Genomic DNA, 17,989 nt, shown 5'->3' with positions numbered 1-17,989 from the left:
GTAAGGTCGCCAGATCGTAGGAAATTGTAATGGTGGACGTGGTTTCTCACGTTAGTTAAATGATCCGCCGATTACGATGGCCCCAGAAGTATTTTCAAAAAATTGGCGACGAAAGTAGCGTCGGTCATCTTGGACAAACTTAGAAGAAACTGTCAGGAACCACTAAGAAACTTTTAACGTGAAATGGGAAGAATTTCGATGAAAGTCTAGGGAAGAAAGTGCGGGTTAACGGAAGGGCTTTAAATGCACACCCGCACATAAGTTGTTTGCTTTGTAACTATCCTAGCATGATTTGACTTATTCTTAGGTGGGTGCAAGAAAAAGATCCCTAAAACAGAGTCCCCGCGGTTGGGGCTTGGATCATTTTGTGCTCGTGATGGGCCTCGAACATTTATGTAGTATAATTGCAATTTCTATTAAAAGGTTTTAAAATTTTTCTGGTTGTCTTCTCTGCACTCTCATTTGTCCTTATAAATTAAACTAATTAGTTGAAACAATAACAAGACCATCTTTCATTGGCATACGGAACTAATTACTCGAAGGTGCCTGTGTTTCGCCTTCTGCCGACAACTCGTGGAATTAATTAATTGTGAAGCGATAGTGGCGCCATCTATCACTAATTCGCGGAATCGATTCAAGCAGGCGCCAATTGTGCGTTAGTTGTGTCGTGTACCTGTAGGTTTAAAATTAATTGATGCCAGCATTGATAGATCGTTAATTTACTTTTTTCCTTAGTTGAAGTATGCAACAACAGATGGAATTAAATGCTCAGTGTACCTCCATTTTCTATGAAATAATTATTTCAAGGAATTACCGTCCAAAGGAAGACACTCATCTTAATTGAAATTCTTTTATTTTATATAATAAACAACCACAAACTATTTCAGTTTTACCGAAGTAGCATAGAAACCTGGAATTAAACTTAAAACATTTTATTATTATGAAAGGATTAACAGACACCTCAAACTAGATGACGAACGTCAGGGTAGATTAAATGATGATTAATGTCGTATCACATTATGCTTTTTGAATTAACCGTAGAGCCTAAAAAATAAAAGCAAAGTAATATATAGCCTGAACCGGCTATATCGGCCGAACACAATATATATTAATAATTCATAGGTGATTTTACACTTTACACCTGGGAAAAGGGACCCACGCTTAGTTGCCTAAAATTGTATGCCTACACACTCCACAAAACCACCTAACCCCACCGACGGCCCTGGCCGCTAACGACTTTTTATCATCTTCGACAATCAAAATTCTTAAATAGCGTAGCTCGGCAAACAAATTGCCCAAATACAAAGACTATTAAACCTTCTTCTTTGCTTCCGTTGGCCCTAATTGCTACAATCACCCGGCCAACCTTCAATGCCACGATTTGATATATAAACTTTCAAACATGCTCGCCAATTATTAGTCAAAGTATAAGCGTTTGAACATTAACCTCACCCTTTCATAGAATCACGGATACTTTGAATTAAAAATAAGTCACGCACGGTTAGTAAAGCATGAAGAGCCGAAGCTGTTAGATAATTGTTTGAAGTCAAATCACCGTGAAAAGTATCTTTTCGAAACTGTTAGCAGTCAAACTGGGATTTTGTAGCCGCAATGAAGTTTTTCCCTACTCGGCATTAGATTATTTATCTTAATATAGATAATGACTCGAAAGAATGGGATTTTAAAGATTTTAGGTTATATGGAAATTACGTTCAAATAATATTTCGCCGGTTTAAGCTTTTGTAGGCAACAAGACGCAAAGTGGCCCTTTAGCGAAAATCGACGGATTAATTAATTTGGTCCCACAGAAACGCCATTTTTCTATCATCTACACGAATTTGTGCGAAGAACTAAACAAAAAGCTTAAAACTTAAGCCGCAGCATAAATAAGGTTAAAAATTTCATACTGCGATCCGTATATATATTTTAAAAAAATTCTTTATCCGTTAAGTCGGTACCATCGCGACGGAATACGGATACTTGGGCCGGTTCGGGTTGTGCAGCAGCAGCCACTCAGCCAACGCCACCACTGGATCGAGTGGCTTCGCCCGGACGATCTCGGTCAGTCCTTCGAGCAGAATGGGTCCGACTCTAGTCGAAACGTAGTCGCCGACTGTACGGGGTTCCCTGGGCAACGGCTCCAACACATCTTAACACACACACACAAAGTAGACAAGATGCAATTTCCCATGTAAATATTGCAACGCGTTCCCAGATAAAGTTGTATATGTAAATAAATCATGATTCCCTAACTTACTTACCACCGGGACGATTTTTTTTATAGGAAAAAGATATTGAAAAACCCAGATTTTGGATGCGTTTTCCAGAAATTCGCTACGTCTCGTTTCTCACCTCGCGGGAAAAAGTAGCGGTTCTCCCTGCGCGCGGTTCGCGGGTCCGGGGCCGCCGGCAGGAACCACTCGGCCCTCAGCGGCCCGCGAGGCCCGATCACGCGCTCCCACTCATCGACCGCGCCGATCCCCTGCAGCGAGAGCACCAACACCGGCGACAGACTCGCGCTCACCACGAGATGCGGAAACGCGGGGGTACCGTAGTACTTCTCGTACACCTCCGAGACCTGCTCGGGCGTCAAACGCACCACCCTCTCCTAAAACGTACGAACGAAATAAAGGCGAGGCCAATGGACAAAATGACGGACCGCTGCGATTTAGCTCTTTGACAGATTACGCACCGAACGTGACATAAGGTAAATCAACCTAGGCCGTTCGCCCATTAACAAAAACAGCGAAGCAGGTCGCCACAGACCACGACGACGCGGAACCACTTCGGATGAGTGAATAGCGTGTATGTTACGGTAACCGTTGTGCTTACGTTGACGATTTTCAAGCTGCTCTCGCGAACGGCGCGCAGCACCACGTCCCTGAACTGGAAAGCTTCCGGTTTCACGATGGCCAGAGTGCGTTGCAGGCCGTGTTCCGCGCACGACGCGACGCTACTTGAAGAAGACGAGTCCGGCCCCTCGACCGGGCGCCTTTCGGCGCCGTCACGCGCGTAAAACGGCCAATAATAGTCGACGAAGTCACCCTCGCGCTCGCTGCGTCCCGACGCCGTGCTCGCGGGCGAAATATAGTGGACCGTCGTCACAGGTTCGGCCGTTGCCTGCTCGAAAGCCGATTTTTAGCCGCGGCGCCATCTATCGGCCGTTGCCATAACGACCGGGTTCGCCGTCGCACCCCACAGATGGCGCCACGCAACTTAATCTTATTTTGACGTTGCCAGATGTGATTGAACTAAGATATGACTAAGGTATTAAAATCTATTTTCAATTTTAGTAAGTTGTAATTCATTAATTCGAAATCCTACCTACGGTCGTGTGAAATCTGGTGGTACCAATTTTGATTTGCGATGGTAAATATCTCAAATAATTGCGGCTAAAGTCCAATGAGCACCGATCTTTGCTTAACGAGAAGTGTAAGCAAAATTAAGTTCACGACATTTCCTGGATGAATCGAAAAAAAATGTAAATCTGGTAACGCCGCGCAGCCCGTAACAATTAAAATTTCCCTGTACGGCGTATACGCAAACCGGAGGATTTCTGCGTTAACTCACCGTACCGGAGTCGACGGGCGTGATGCTGCTGCCGGAACCGGCGTCGCTCTCCGTCAAACGGGCCTCGCCGCCGTCCTCCATGTTCGTCAAATTCGCTGACGAGAAAGTCAAATTTTAATGACACATCTGACAATCGCGACGCGCGGCGGAAAATTACGCGGCAACCGCGGCGCACAATAACAAACGTTGTTTTCTCCCGACGAAAAAAAAAAAGCGTTCCATGCGGTTTACTTCCTCGCTCCGCTGCCGGCGGATCTCTCCTATCCCGTACTCGCATTTCGCCGCGTTCCGTCGTCGCGGGTGACGTTTCACGCGTAGACGAAACTTTTCGCGACCGCCGCATGGATTTCGCTCATGGAACGTACCGCACAGCGCCGCCCAAAGGTTCGTTTTGGTTTACAAACTACAAAGCACGTAAGTATCATAAACGCAATACTCGAAAATCTAGGAAGCACTGGCTGACGTTTGATAGACGCCACAGACTACATCCGCGCCCGGCGCGCTGGGTCTACTTCTTTTACGTTTTACACCAAGTTGGGCAGTTTGCTCGGATCATTCGCCCACACACATTGGGTTGGATTTTATGTAATTTTGTCGATAACAAACAAATGTATCATCGACATGGCGTTTCTATAATTTTGGTAGAGAACTTTCTTCTCAAACGCTTCCATAAATATATTCGAGATGACTAGTGATAATACAGAACCCAACGTTTATTCAAAAATTTGACCGTTACAAGATAAAATATTTTTCAATAAAAATGAGGTTTGGTTCCAGATTCTCGGAATTTAATATATATGAGATGATGTTGAGAGTTTCAATGAAACGAATTAAGTATGAAACTATCAGTTTTCCCTGTAAAAATGATTTTAATATAGAAGCTAGATATTTTGCTAGAGAATACGTTAGTTACGGATCCCGATAGAGAAGAAGACCCAATTTAAAGTTGCGTTCCATAGATGATGGGGGATTTTTTTTTAAGTTACGAAAATTTTGAATTACGTAGTCGAGATTAGATTTTAGAACAATACGTCCAGACTTTGGAATATTAGATTTGGGAGGTTTTAATTTTTTGTGGATTTTTGTGGTTTGACAGGGCAGTTTCTTTAGGGCAGACTCCTCGACATTTGAAATGATTTCATCTTTTGAGATACGTGTGATGATGCATTTACCACAGGGGGTTCTGGGTAGAAGATAAACTCGGATGGGGACAAGATGCGTCCATTTTAAAATGTAGAGACGGAAGAGTCTTGTTGATAAGCGGATGAGGTTTTGCCGTGATGGGGATTTTTTAAGAGAATTAGGGATATTAAGCATACATAATCTTTTTTAAAGGTAAACCTAAAATTTAAATTGTGTGGTGAATTTAATGTTTTACTCAAAAAAAAAAACTAATAACTCATTTTGTAAGTCTCTTTCGTAATCATTTTCAGTAAAATGAACTGAGCAGACATAGCTTTTATCTGGATTAAGTTTGTCCTCTCTTCTACATCAAACTATCCACTCGTTCCGAATAGTTCGGGATACTAGATCTTTCCGTTCGGGAAAGCGATGAAAACTACATTTTCGAGAACTTGCTTTTTCATCAAAATAGTTGTTATTGCCCCACACATGGCACATCTCGTTCCAGGCATACCTACCTATTTTTTGATATAACTTATCCCACTGAAAAAGGTAAAAGAAATGTATTTCTTACCTTTACCTATATTATTATGTGTAATATTTTTAGCTTACCTTCTAATAACACCGCTAAAAAGCAGCACGAACACAAAACTTTTAAGTCTTTGTTTAAGGTTAAAAATACTGTTTTTCTCAGTTCTCGCCACTCAAGCACATACAATTTTAAAGTATTTGTTAAAGCTTAAAAACACTGTTTTGTCCAAGTTTTTTTTACAGAAATACAATTAACACAACCATAAGCGCACTACTCACTAGTTTGAATTATTTTAATTGTTCAAAGAACACAAAATACAACGGTTTACACAACAAAAACAAAAACCGTTAGGGGACTTCGCTTACGCCACAAGCGACCACGTGCGATCGATAATTTCAGCGAACGTATGTCTTATGGGATTGGGCAATCGTATTAGGTTGCTATTTACAAATTTACAAATCTTCTATTCCTCCTGCGTCGCAAGTATTTTAAAAAATTTACGACGCGTTGGGCAGAGCGCCAAGGGCCGCTCGCCCATTGCCGCGACAATTTCGCGTAATCGCCGAAATAAAACAATCAAAATTCGTTTTAATATCGTTTCTATCTTATTCGGACGGGTCTCGCGCGTTCGATACGTCCGCGCAGCGAGTCGGCTGAAAAAAATTAAGGAGCACGTCATCAGTTACGTCACGGGGAAAGGCGGCAACACGCGGAATTAGTTTGGACGCCGGTGGCGTAAAAAACTTTGGCGACGCGCGGCTCTTCCGGCAGGAAAGGCCTTACCGTCAAATCCGTCTGCGTTTCCGCGTCGCTGACGCTTGTCATTCTCGTTTCGGTGCGCAGGCGCGCGATCAGATCGACGCAGATCTCCGCGACCGCGTCGTCGTCGCCCAGGGAAAGCCTCGTCAGCTTTTCCTCGATCAGTTCGTTGGGTTCGACGAACGTCAGGCGCGTTTTCCGCGGCAAATCCACGATCCTCACGCTATTTTCCTGAATGTCCTGATAAGGGCAGTACTGCAGCATGCTGTAGAACTGTCTGTTGTCTTTGTGCGCGTCGAACGACAGCACCGTGCCGAATTTCTTGTCGCTCGTCACTTTAGCCTCGAAATATGCCTCATCTAACGCGAACGGGTAAACTTTGATCACGGTCTGGGCTTCCTTGTCCTCGTACCGTTTGTCGGCGTCCATTTTTTTTTGTCGGGGGACGTCAAAACTGACACTGACTTTCGTCGAAATTGCCCGTGGTACGTATGGATTCGAAAAAACACCCGACGAACGTCGCGGACGAAGCGAGCGATTCGGAGGACGAGATATCTATAGCGGAATCGTTCAAGGGGTCGACAAGCGGTAACCGAAGGCGGAAAGGACGGTACGTTTGGTCCGACGCGAAAATGACGACATTTCGAGCAAAAAAACATTGAAAAAATAAATCGACCGCTGAAAACAACCGGTGAGTCAACGCGAAAAGGTCCGTAGTGATATCATTGAGTAAATGAAGTAAATCGGCCACCAGAGGGCGACGCCATTGACATCTTGAATTTTAAAACGTTTTTTCGAGAAACTTTATTTCCAAGTACGCCATAATGTCATATAAAAATTCTTGGTAGATATCTACATAAATCTACATGTAAATTTTGTAGCAAAGTGGTAATATAATCGAACCGAGGTGTAGCAAAATAAATAAGAACTAAAAGTTCAGATTTTCACGAAATTATATATTTTCACATGACAATTGTTTATTAAATTTAATATTTACAAACTACCTGCTACTATATATACCGAAAAATGACTATAAAACCTTAATTAATGTTGTTGTGAGAATTTAAGTTCAACAAAGGCGAGGTATTTAAATCTAATTGATCGTTAAGCAATACATTTGAATTTCTCATTTTGTTAATCTCCATGGCTTCCGATAAATTTAATTTTCTACTTTTTGTGGCTGTATGTAAAATATTAAAAATGTGTTTTTCTCTGTTTAAGTGTGTAGCATAATTAGAATCTAGACTACTGTTTTTAAACGCTCTTTTATGTTCGTTAATGCGTTTCTTGAAGGATCTATCTATTTGTCCAATAGAAATTTTAGGACAAGATCCGCATTTCAACCTGTAGACACCTGAGATTTTGGACATTTCGTTTTATTGTTTTTTAAAAATTTTCCTATTGTGTTTTTAGTTCTGAAACCTATTTTTCGGATAAATAGAGCTTACTGTTCTCTGGATTTGATTTTTATTTATAATTTTATGGGTAAGGGACAGATTGTAGCCGTTGTTCAGTGCAATTTGTTGAATAACATTAAGTTCTTTGCTGTAATTTTCTATTGAGAGTGGCGTATTAAGACGTCTGTATATAAAAGAGTGAAATGCAGCCATTTTGTGTGCATAAGGGTGATTCGAGCTGTTATGTATGACTGTGTCCGTGTGTGAAAGTTTATGGTAAATGGAAAAATCTAATTTGTTTCGCGTTTTCGTAACAGTTAAGTCTAAAAAACTAATAGAGTTATCATGTTCAATCTAGATAGTGAATTTTATACGATTATGCATTGAGTTAATATAATTTAAAAAATAATTCAGTTGTCTATGCGTTCCAACAAAGCAAGCAAAGACATCATCCACCATAGAAAACTTTTACTTAAAGGATGTTCTAGTATGATATTTCGCAAATTATCCATAAAAATCTCGATTAACAAAGAACTAAGTGGGTTTCCCATTATGACACCTTCCTTAGAGATGTAAATCTATCCATTAAATTGAAAATAAATTTGGTCTAAAGATACTATTAACCAATCTAATAAATCTTATTTCACCAATGGGTTAACCTGTTTCCGAGTTAGGGTGAAATCTACCAAATCTTTTACATCCATGGATGGAATACTGAATATAAGAATATAATTTCGGCGGTTGTAGATTCATAACTGTTAGTAAATACTTGTCTTTGTAATATAACTTTTTGAAGGGGCCGATATGATTAATTTAAATAAGCCAATCTTCAGTTAGTGAATGAAATACGATGGCCAAATTGCAAAAGGTCAATACAACAAACGACAACAAATACAGGTTAATTTACAATAAAAAGGCATTTGGTTTCGCACATTCAAAATAAACTAAACATCACTATGTTTCTTTTACAAGCAAACTCACAATAAAAATACGACTACAAAACATTGCTAAAAAAAACATTATTTTAAAAAAACATTAGTTTTTAAGTAAATTTACAGCTAAACAACATCTTATCTTATAAGGGCTAGTAAGAATTTGAAAAAGTTGGAACAACAATGGAAATATTACAATCAAATTAAAAACACATTCAATACTAATACTACACCACACTCCGCTTTGATTCCTTGTCTGAGTTATTTATATAATAGCTTCAGGCTTAGAGAGGCCTTTAGTAAATAGGGCATCGACTGCCTAAAATCTTCACTTAAACACAGAAAAACACATTTTTGACGACGATTTTGATATTTTGATATACAGCCACAAAAAGTAGAAAATTAAATTTATTGGAAGCCATGTAGATTAACAAAACGAGACATTCAAATATATTGCTTAACGATCAATTAGATTTAAATACTTCTCCATTATTAAACTTAAATTCTCACAACAACATTAATTATGGTTTTATTGTCATTTTTCGGTATATATAGTAGCAGGTAGTTTGTAAATATTACATTTGATAAACAATCGTCATGTGAATATATATATAATTTCGTAAAAAGCTGATTTTTTAGTTCTTATTTATTTTCTTAAATGGATTTTCATAAAGTAAAAGCCAACACTTGAACTGAGGTGGCTTTTACTCGATGAAAATCCATTTATCAAAATAAATAAGAACTAAGAACATTTGATAAAGACACGGTGTTGTCGAAACAATTGTCATATCATTGTCAAATCTGAACTTTTAGTTCTTATTTATTTTGAAAAGCCAACTCAGTTCAATTTTTAAAATCATCAGACCAAGTCCACTTATATGGACAAAATATATTTTACTAATTTCAAAAAATAAATAGTTTAAATATAGGTAATTTCTATCAGGTAACAAAAGGTCACAGAACATATGTTGGTTGTGTGTTGAAGAAGAAGAAGAAATTATCAAAATTACATCTTCCGCTAAAACTGGCATAAAATTCCCAATCAAAATAATTGATATAAACCAGCTTGAAAACTAACCACTGAAGACCATACAGAAAAACTATTGTTAAGTAGTTTCAGAACGACTGACTGGAAAAAAAGAGTACATTATCCTACTTGAAAAAGCAAATTAATTTACTAAAACTTACTTTTCTCTATTTGATATATTTGTGCTCTATTTTAAACATTAACGCAATTGAAACGTATATTTTTCTCTTCCTTTATCTATATTTATATACTCCACAATCGGTCAATAAGCAATTTTTCGATATAATAATACGATTCCACAGCAAAAAACTAAAATTCGGATGTCCACCTCTATTTTTGGCCAATAGGGTTTTTAACCAATGACACTGACAAATTCTTAGGTCCTCATATCCGCCACATTTGCTGTGATTCGGTGACAGAGCAAAATGTAGAAAGCAGAAATGATACGAGTGTTGTGAGTATAACATACACAAACCACCTCTAAGACATTTAAATTAACTTGTACATAAGGTCACACTTATCCCCTGTATAGGCACGTTCTTATGGTTTTTAACGGCAAACACATCGAGTTTTCCAATTGGTTATCATTTTTGTAGCAAAAACACAACTATGGCACATACTACTATCATGGAGTATTGCAACAGAAACTAACCTGCATCGAGCGGAATTACTGCAGAAGTATTCAATTGTTCGTTCTGGCGTTGCACGTTTTCCTCCATATTCCTCTCGTTCAGTCATCTCAATATTAAAACGAAATTAAAATAAATTAAAAACTACCTGAACAGCCGCATCAAGGTTAGTTCTTCTTCTTTTTCCATGGGATCGTATCTCCGCCATATTTAGTTAGGCCGCACGCCCAACAACTTCTATGGTCGGACTTAACTACTGCGGTATGCATTTCGAGGTTTTCCGCGTTATTTAGCGTTCGACAAACGTACCGTCATCGAAACCCATGCCGGAAACAAATCCCTCACAGCCTCGTTTCTTGTCAGACCGCGCGGCGACGGGCGCCGCCCTCCATCGACCGTCCTTACCCAAGGAAACCGTCGGAGACGACGCGACCAACAAACGCTGCAATCATATATCGTGCGAATGCGACCGGCCGGGGGTGGCGGGGGCCGCCGTACCCGTTGTCGTGTCCTTCGTCGATCCCGAAGCTCCGAGTGGTGCGGCCGTCTCGAAACCTAGAGCTTTTTTCAAGAAAATATTCGCCGATAGGGGGCGTAAAAACGATACGTTGCGGCGGCGCCTTCTCGAAGACTTTTCGAAAAGTGTGGCTTCCGTGAAACACGCCGCGGCCGCGCTGTCGGAGACCGAACCCTTCGAGTCGCAAACGGAAGCAATACGGGATCTGTTCGAGTGCGTTTTCGATTTGAAAAAGATCACCGGTAATTGCGATCGCCATTAAAGGTTTCTGCAGTACGTCGTTGCGTATCCGTTCGCCAGATGTCACCCGACCGCAACCGAGCTCCGAACGCGTCAACGTAAAGCCTGACAGACACGACACTTTGCAGCGTCTGTCGTTGTTAAATGGCTAAAGTTAATGTGACATAATAAATTAGGGACTTGTTTTTAATTTTCTTGGTTTCATTTCGTTATATTTTCACTTTTAAGAGTCGCCGGGAAAATTATATCCGCCGAATTTCTTCCAGTTTCGTGCGTCGTGTGTGCCGTGCTTTACCTGCGAGTTTCCAAATCGACGTTCTCTCTGCGCTTCAGTGGTCTCCGAACGCGCGTTCCAACCGCCTCGCTTTGTCTGTGCCTGTGTTGTCGCGAATGACTCACCGTTCGAGTGGGCTCAGTGTTCCCGTGTTGTTTTTCGCAATCCTGGCATGTCTGCTATGTGGAAATTGACGGCGATCCCGCGGGAACGCGGCAAGTGTGTGATCGAGGCCGCACGGCCCTCCCGTTCCATCTAATTAACCCGTATAATGACGCCTCCGCTGACCTTGTTCAGTGCGGTATCGTCGAGGATGACAGCCTTCCGATCGTGAAAACTGACGCTGAACAATTCGAAGTGATATTGAACATGAACAGGGTTTACTACGACGAGAACCAGACCTCATTCCTTTACACGGTAAGTGAAGTGCAACTGTTTACTACGTGAACCCTCTAGTCTGTGGGTCACGGTGTTCCGCGAAACAATTGGGTGCCCCGAGTCTCCGTTTCGAACGTGGAAGACGGGAAATCGTGTAAACGATACGTGACTAACGTCGGTTTTTTCTGTGCTATCGCCAAGGTCTGCGTTAACAATTACACAATGAGGGGCGACGAAGTCGAAAAACAGAAAAGCTGATGTTTTTTTTTAATTTTCGCAACCGACCGACCGGGATGGGGGAAATTATACTGTGAGTTCGCGGCGCGTATAAATTTAATTGGCCGCTTCTTCGCGCGTTGGTTAACTTCCGATGGGGCCAAATAATTATCGCTAATGGTGACTGTCGGTTACACACACACGCACACACACAAACGTAACGGTCGCAAAAAAGTATGTAATAAACTGAACGGGTGAGCGGCTGTGCCAGATCCCACTTCCGGAAGGAACCTGCCGCTCACGGTACGTACAGGGTGGGCACTTAGTAATAGATTTTAATTAAAGGTATAGTTTTATACATTTAAATTAAACAACGGAGACGCATTTAAATCTAATTGGTCATTAAGTAATAAATTCGAATATCCCATTTTGATAACCTCCATAGCTTCCAACAAATTTAGTTTTTTGCTTTTTAAATGATTACGTAAGGAAAAGCTGCATAGATGTGCCAAATATGAAGTCGATTGCTTCAAGTTTCGGACGCTTATCGTGTTTCATAGTAAGGTCTAAAAAACAGTCGGAAATCGCGAAAAAAAGATGGATACCGGCGTCGGATCAGGGCTATTTCATATAAGCTTATGTTCCTTGTATAAGGTTAAAAAGGAGGAAAATTTCAATTTTGTAACTCCAAAGGTTCGGAAGATATTCAGCAAAAACCAAAAGACGAGAACGGAGTACGGACAGACAAAAAAATTTTTTTTTCGACGGTGATCATTTCTGTACCAACGACGATCCCGTAGGACTTACCGTTACCGAGATTTAAAATTTTTATACGGGCGCAGATACTTTCGAGAAATTCGATTTCATCGATTTTCGAAAGTAACAAGAATATTTCGAGAAATCTATCTAAATTTGGTATTAATATTGCTTTTAAAACTGAAAACACCAAGGACGTTTTCTAAAAAACAAGAAAACTAAATTACGAAAAACTCAAATATCCGGAGTCTAAAAGTTGAAATGTGGATCTTGTTCCAAAATTTATATCGGACAAACAGGAAAAACATTTAAGAAACCCATTAACGAACATAAAAGGGCGTATAAAAATAAATGTTAATTGGATTTTCGTCAAATAAAAGCCACCTCAGTGCGACTTCATTAGGGGCCTGTACCTTTCTCAGGAACTACTGATTTTAGAAGAAAAAAAGTGCATACCAAAGTTTTTTGGTTTAAATTTTAAAATTATTTATTTTTTGTATATACAGGGTGTCCAAAAATCAAGGTAACTTATGGAAACTACTTATTCGAATTTTGTGTAGTTTAGATAGAAATTGAGATTATATATTTTTTATGCAACACATTTTTAGAAGACTTCCCTCTGACGATCTGCGATGACTAGGTATTTTAAAATTACACAGGGTGTCTTAAATTAAAGGACATTTTTAAAAAAACTCCACTTTGTTACTATAGAGTCACAACCCGCACTCAAGCAAACGGTATTCATTATTATAAAAGTGGGTAGGAACAGTTTGTTGGGATGAAAACAGAATTTAAACGGTTATACGCGGTAAAATCTCTGTATCAACCCGTTGCCGACTGACACTCGCGTCAGTACCGACACAGCGTTCTGGGCCTACGATGCTACGTCCAGGTGGGCCTACTATGCGTGTACGTTACAACTTGCAATATTCATTTTTTTTTTAAATGAGACGCCCATGTTTTTGATTTTGGGTCAACCTATTATTGAAAATTGGCAATAATTTAAAATCTGTGTTTTAGATGGCAGTTTCTTTTACATGACGATATAGCCCATACAGATAGCTAAAACTTTGTATTTAAGTACTGTACAGGGTGTTTGCGATATTCCGTGCAATATTAAAACACTTAATGAGTGCCCCAAGCTTGTACATAATGCAACACTTGCCCGTATATAAGCACATTCTTTTCCTTAAAGTTTTGACCACAAACACACCTAGCTCGGCGTTGCCAATTATATTCGAATTTCAGAGACTGATTTTGCTTTCTTATGAAAATTAGTCAATTTTTTCAGAAAAATTACGGCAACATGACAACAACATAGGATCTACACCTTCTCTACGAAAATATCATATCCACCTGCGGCTCATCACTTTTTACACCGTAGTAGGGCCACTATATTATCTGATAGCTAGCTGTACGGTGGTTTCCGTTGCTCCGGCGTTGCCGCGATCGAACATTTTTTCCCCCAAAGGTGGCGTTGATGGAGTCGGACGCAAATACGCGCGTGTTTATTGTTGTTCTGCGGCGAAAGTGCACGGAAAAATGCGTCGCGCCTCGTCGCAATAAAATAATTGCCCAATTCGAAATCGTAACGTCGGAGAAAGTTTTCCCCGCAGAAAAACCGAACGTTTCGCGGTAAAAACGAATGTTAGAACGGCAACGCCGCGTAAATGAGAGGTTATTTAATGGAAAAACGCCGTAGTCCGGCGGCTTTAGATTAGAAAACACCGAAAATAATAAACTCGAGACTAAGGGAATAAAAATACGAGGGTCAGCTGACCAAAGTATCGGCCATTTCGGACCCGTGGTTTTTAGTCGAGAATCGTTTGATTTTTTTAATTTAAAATCACGTAGAAATATCATCACAAATAAACAGTAGAACCCGCGAAATAAGCCAAATAACATAATAATATACACTTTGTGCTTCGGCATTTTGTAATGTTTGAAGAAAAATACCAATTTTCAACCCCTGTTTTTATCCTTATCCTGTTCCCCATATCGGAGTGTACAAGAGCAAAAGCGCTGAAAGTCGATTCTAGTGACGCTGAGGAAGCAGTTGCAAAAATTCATGATTTTTTCAAAAAAATCAATGGACTGCGAAGGGGCAACCTACTCCGAAAAAAGCATATGTTTAGGGCCACTGTGTAGAAAAATAAAACAAAATTTTAAGAATACAGGTCTTGTACCGTTGTTAGATCGCAAACTTTTCAAGTGACTCTCGTATATCCTCGAGTGTATCGCTTAAAATGGCGTTTCGTGTGTCCAATCGTGGCTATTTATTTATTATATATATTTATTCATATAATATAATAATCTACGACGCTTATAAAGTAAGTAGTGTTCTAACCCTAAAAGAACTGCATAAAAAAGATTGATTGACTTAAACAGAGTTGTTGCGTTGCTTGTATTATTTAAATCAAATTAAATTGAAAAATTGGTCCAAGTATAAATATGTAGTGGTGGTAAAAACTTGTTGGAGACTTTAGACTATAATCTTGTAAAATTACCGCAGCAATAATAACATTGTAACTTTTTGCGGCATTATGTAAAACTCATGGCGAAATACAGTTGAAGTTGTACCAGTTTAAAACCAAGGTGAAAACCTTTTCAGATTTCCTTATCGATTTAAGATATGGCAAGACAGTTTTAAAAGCCCTTGTAATGGAATTTGATAAGAAATTTGTAATAATATTTCATCTACTGTAGAAATTATTTACAACTAAAGAGAAAGTTTTAAGTCATTCTTGCAGATATACCTGCGTATTTTTTAATTTGTTTAAAACATTCTTTTTCATTTCCTTTTTATAAACGTACTATATTTCTGGTCGCAGTATAAATATATAGTAGTGATAGTAGTACACTATAAACTATATAACGTTGTATATTTAACCCGAAGGGGGCTGCAGTTTTGGAGTAATAAACAGTATGCAAAATTAATCACGGGGTCGGTTGTAAAAGCACTATATTTCTGGTCGAAGTATACGCCTTCTAGTCGCGACAGCACTATATACCATTGTTGGAGACTTTTCAAGCGACCCTCGTACATCCTCGAGGGTATCGCTTAAAAAATGGCGTCTCGTGCCGCGCAACGTGGCTATCGTAAACTCCACGTTTAAATACGTAATTAAATAAACGAACGACTCCGGGGCTTATTGTAATCTTATAACCCGGCATCGATTTTGTGTGTCACCGCACACACGTAGAGAGAGAGAAGAGAGGTTTTCGCCGTCGATTACGTAAAACATCGCGGACCGCGGGGCTCGGGTTTCCGCTAGACCGCCATTGTTATTATTATTATTATTATTATTATTATTGCTGGCGTAATTGTTTCGCAGATGCATTCGGCGGGAAGTGAAATCTCGGCGAGGCGACCGAAGCGATAAATTTCGATCCATTAAAACGCTCGTTTTATAATATATTTTCGAACTGCAGCTTTCATATTATATACATATATATATGTCCGCGGCGGCCATTAAAAACTGCCCGCTTTGTTACTCTCCGTCGTAATTAAACGCGAAATTTGATATGTATCGGCTCTCTCTCGCTGGTTTCGCGCGCTCCGTCGATTTTTCTCGAACGCGACCGGTGAAATTTTCCCCGCGTTAATATTTCCTCACGTTTCCCCGCGTTACCCAAACATTTCTCTACATATTTCCGCATAATTTCCCCATAGTTCCTCGTATTACTCAAATATTTCCCTATTTTTTCTTATATTTCCTCTGTTTTTCTTTATATGCCCTCGTATTATCTTAATAGTGCACTGAATTTCCTCATATTTCCAGGTATTATCCAAATATTTCGTTATGATTTCCCTCGTATTACCCAATTATTTTCCCTAAATTCCCTGGTATTTTATATATTATTATTATATTATATAAATATCACCCTATATTTCCCCTATATTGCCTCCAATAAATTTCCTTATATTTTCCTATATATCTATATATACCTTGTATTTAGTTATATTTCTTCATATTACACAAATATTTTCCTGTATTTTCCGTGATTTCCTCGTATTTTACTTTTTTTTTTCTATATATTCCTTTGTATCATCTAAATATTACCATATATTTCCCTATATTGCCTTATATTATCCAAATATATCCTCATATACCCTATATTTTTTCTCATTACCCTGTTTTCCATATTTTTTTCTCGTATTATCTAAATAGTGCCCTGAATTTACCTATATTTCACCGTATTACAAAAATCTTTCTTTTATTTGGCGCTGCATTTCTTCGTCTTATCGTGTTTTTCTCTATATTCCTTCGTATTATCTAAATATTGCCCTGTATTTCCCTATATTGCCTCTTATTATCCAAATATTTCCCTTTATTTCTTCGTATTACCCTGTTTTCCATATTATTCCCTCGTATTATCTAAATAGTGCCCTATATTTACCTATATTTCATCGCATTACAAAAAAGAATCCTTGTATTTAGCTATATTTCCTCGTATTACCCAAATATTTTCTTGTAATCTCCGATAATTCCTCGTATTATCCTGTTTTTATTTATATTCCCGCGTATTATCTAAATATTGCCCTGTACTTCCCTATATTCCCCGTATTATCCAAATATTTCTCTAAATTTCCCAATATTTGTTCGTATTTCGCAAATATTTCCGTATAATTTCCCTATATTTCCTCGTATTACTTAAACATTTTCCTGTGTTCCCTGCTTTCTTTCGTATTATACAAATATTTCCATATCTCGTATTACCCTGTTTTTCCCGATATTCCCTAGATTTGTTTTTCATTATATTCTTTGCTATTACCTAAACATTTTTTTCCTTATATTTCCCCATATTACACAAATATTTTTCAGTTTTTCCATATATTCTCTCGCATTATCTAAGTATTGCCATTATTTTCCTATGTTTGTTTTTCCCTATATTTCCTCGTATTACCCAAATATTTCCTAGTATTTTCGTATATTTCCTCTTATTTTCCTATACCCAAATATTTCTCTAATTTACCCATATCACCCAAATATTTTTTTGTTTTTCCCTATGTTCATTCGTATTATTCAAATATTTCCATTTATTTTCCATATTAAACATAATACCCTGTTTTTCTTTATATTCCCTCGTATTATCTAAATGGTGCCCTGTATTTCCCTATATTTCTACGTATTACCCAAATATTTCACTCCATATTTCTCTCTATTTCCTCGTATCACCCAAATATTTTCCTATATTTCCTCGTATTATCCTGCTTTTCTTTATATTTTATTATATAGTATTATCTAAACAGAGCCCTGTATTTCCTTATATTCCCTCGTATTACCCAATTTATTTTCCTTATATTATTCGAACATTTCCATGGTTGCGACATAATTTTTATGCGAATTATATCGAGATATCAACGAGTTTGACGAGCGACGCTTTAATCACGGGCACGGGCGGCGTCCTTCGTCGATAATGGGCCACCCCGTATACACGTAACGATCGGTTCGACGAAAACAGGCTTGATTCGCGAAAATGCTTTCGAGACACGAATACTGTCGCAGGCGGGTACACCCCCTCCCCCACCTTCCGATGGTTTGCGGGTAAGGTAGGGCATGGCGGAGACGGACTCCGAATGCCACGACCCCCGCCCCCCTAACCGTACCATTACTATTTTACCCCCCGGAGGAAAGT

General features: G+C 39.0%; 3 protein-coding genes across 5 annotated transcripts in view; 2 read left to right on the top strand and 1 right to left on the bottom strand.

Annotated features, from left to right (window-relative positions):
- Positions 1–1,946: 1,946 nt before the first annotated feature.
- LOC132701085 (nucleoside diphosphate kinase homolog 5-like) lies at positions 1,947–10,337 on the bottom strand. 2 transcript variants are annotated; one of them, XM_060668759.1, is made up of 5 exons: positions 9,992–10,337; positions 3,571–3,665; positions 2,833–3,120; positions 2,353–2,608; positions 1,947–2,149 (listed from the first exon to the last, which is right to left on the bottom strand). In XM_060668759.1, the coding sequence occupies exons 1-5, from the start codon at positions 10,056–10,058 to the stop codon at positions 1,947–1,949; spliced, it is 909 nt and encodes a 302-aa protein (XP_060524742.1). In that variant the 5' UTR covers positions 10,059–10,337. The 2 variants fall into 2 exon arrangements, with proteins under 2 accessions (XP_060524742.1, XP_060524744.1); XM_060668761.1 differs by having other exon boundaries at positions 2,023–2,149; positions 2,262–2,608.
- LOC132701087 (uncharacterized) lies at positions 6,342–11,110 on the top strand. The gene is made up of 3 exons (XM_060668763.1): positions 6,342–6,571; positions 10,332–10,698; positions 10,750–11,110. Exons 1-3 carry the CDS (start codon positions 6,475–6,477, stop codon positions 10,832–10,834), a joined length of 549 nt encoding a protein of 182 aa, XP_060524746.1. The 5' UTR covers positions 6,342–6,474; the 3' UTR covers positions 10,835–11,110.
- A 171-nt stretch (positions 11,111–11,281) lies between these two features.
- The window catches only part of LOC132701084 (uncharacterized), a 34,844-nt gene continuing 28,136 nt past the window's right edge, over positions 11,282–17,989 (top strand). For both annotated transcript variants that reach the window (XM_060668756.1, XM_060668758.1), the window contains exon 1: positions 11,282–11,416. In XM_060668756.1, coding sequence (XP_060524739.1) covers positions 11,369–11,416 — 48 coding nt within the window. In that variant the 5' untranslated portion in view covers positions 11,282–11,368. The remainder of the gene's footprint in view (positions 11,417–17,989) is intronic.

The sequence above is a fragment of the Cylas formicarius genome, unplaced genomic scaffold (assembly GCF_029955315.1).
Source record: "Cylas formicarius isolate icCylForm1 unplaced genomic scaffold, icCylForm1.1 PGA_scaffold_4__25_contigs__length_36172078, whole genome shotgun sequence".
Classification (NCBI taxonomy): Eukaryota; Metazoa; Arthropoda; class Insecta; order Coleoptera; family Brentidae; genus Cylas; species Cylas formicarius.
This window is presented reverse-complemented; position numbering and strand designations above follow the sequence as displayed.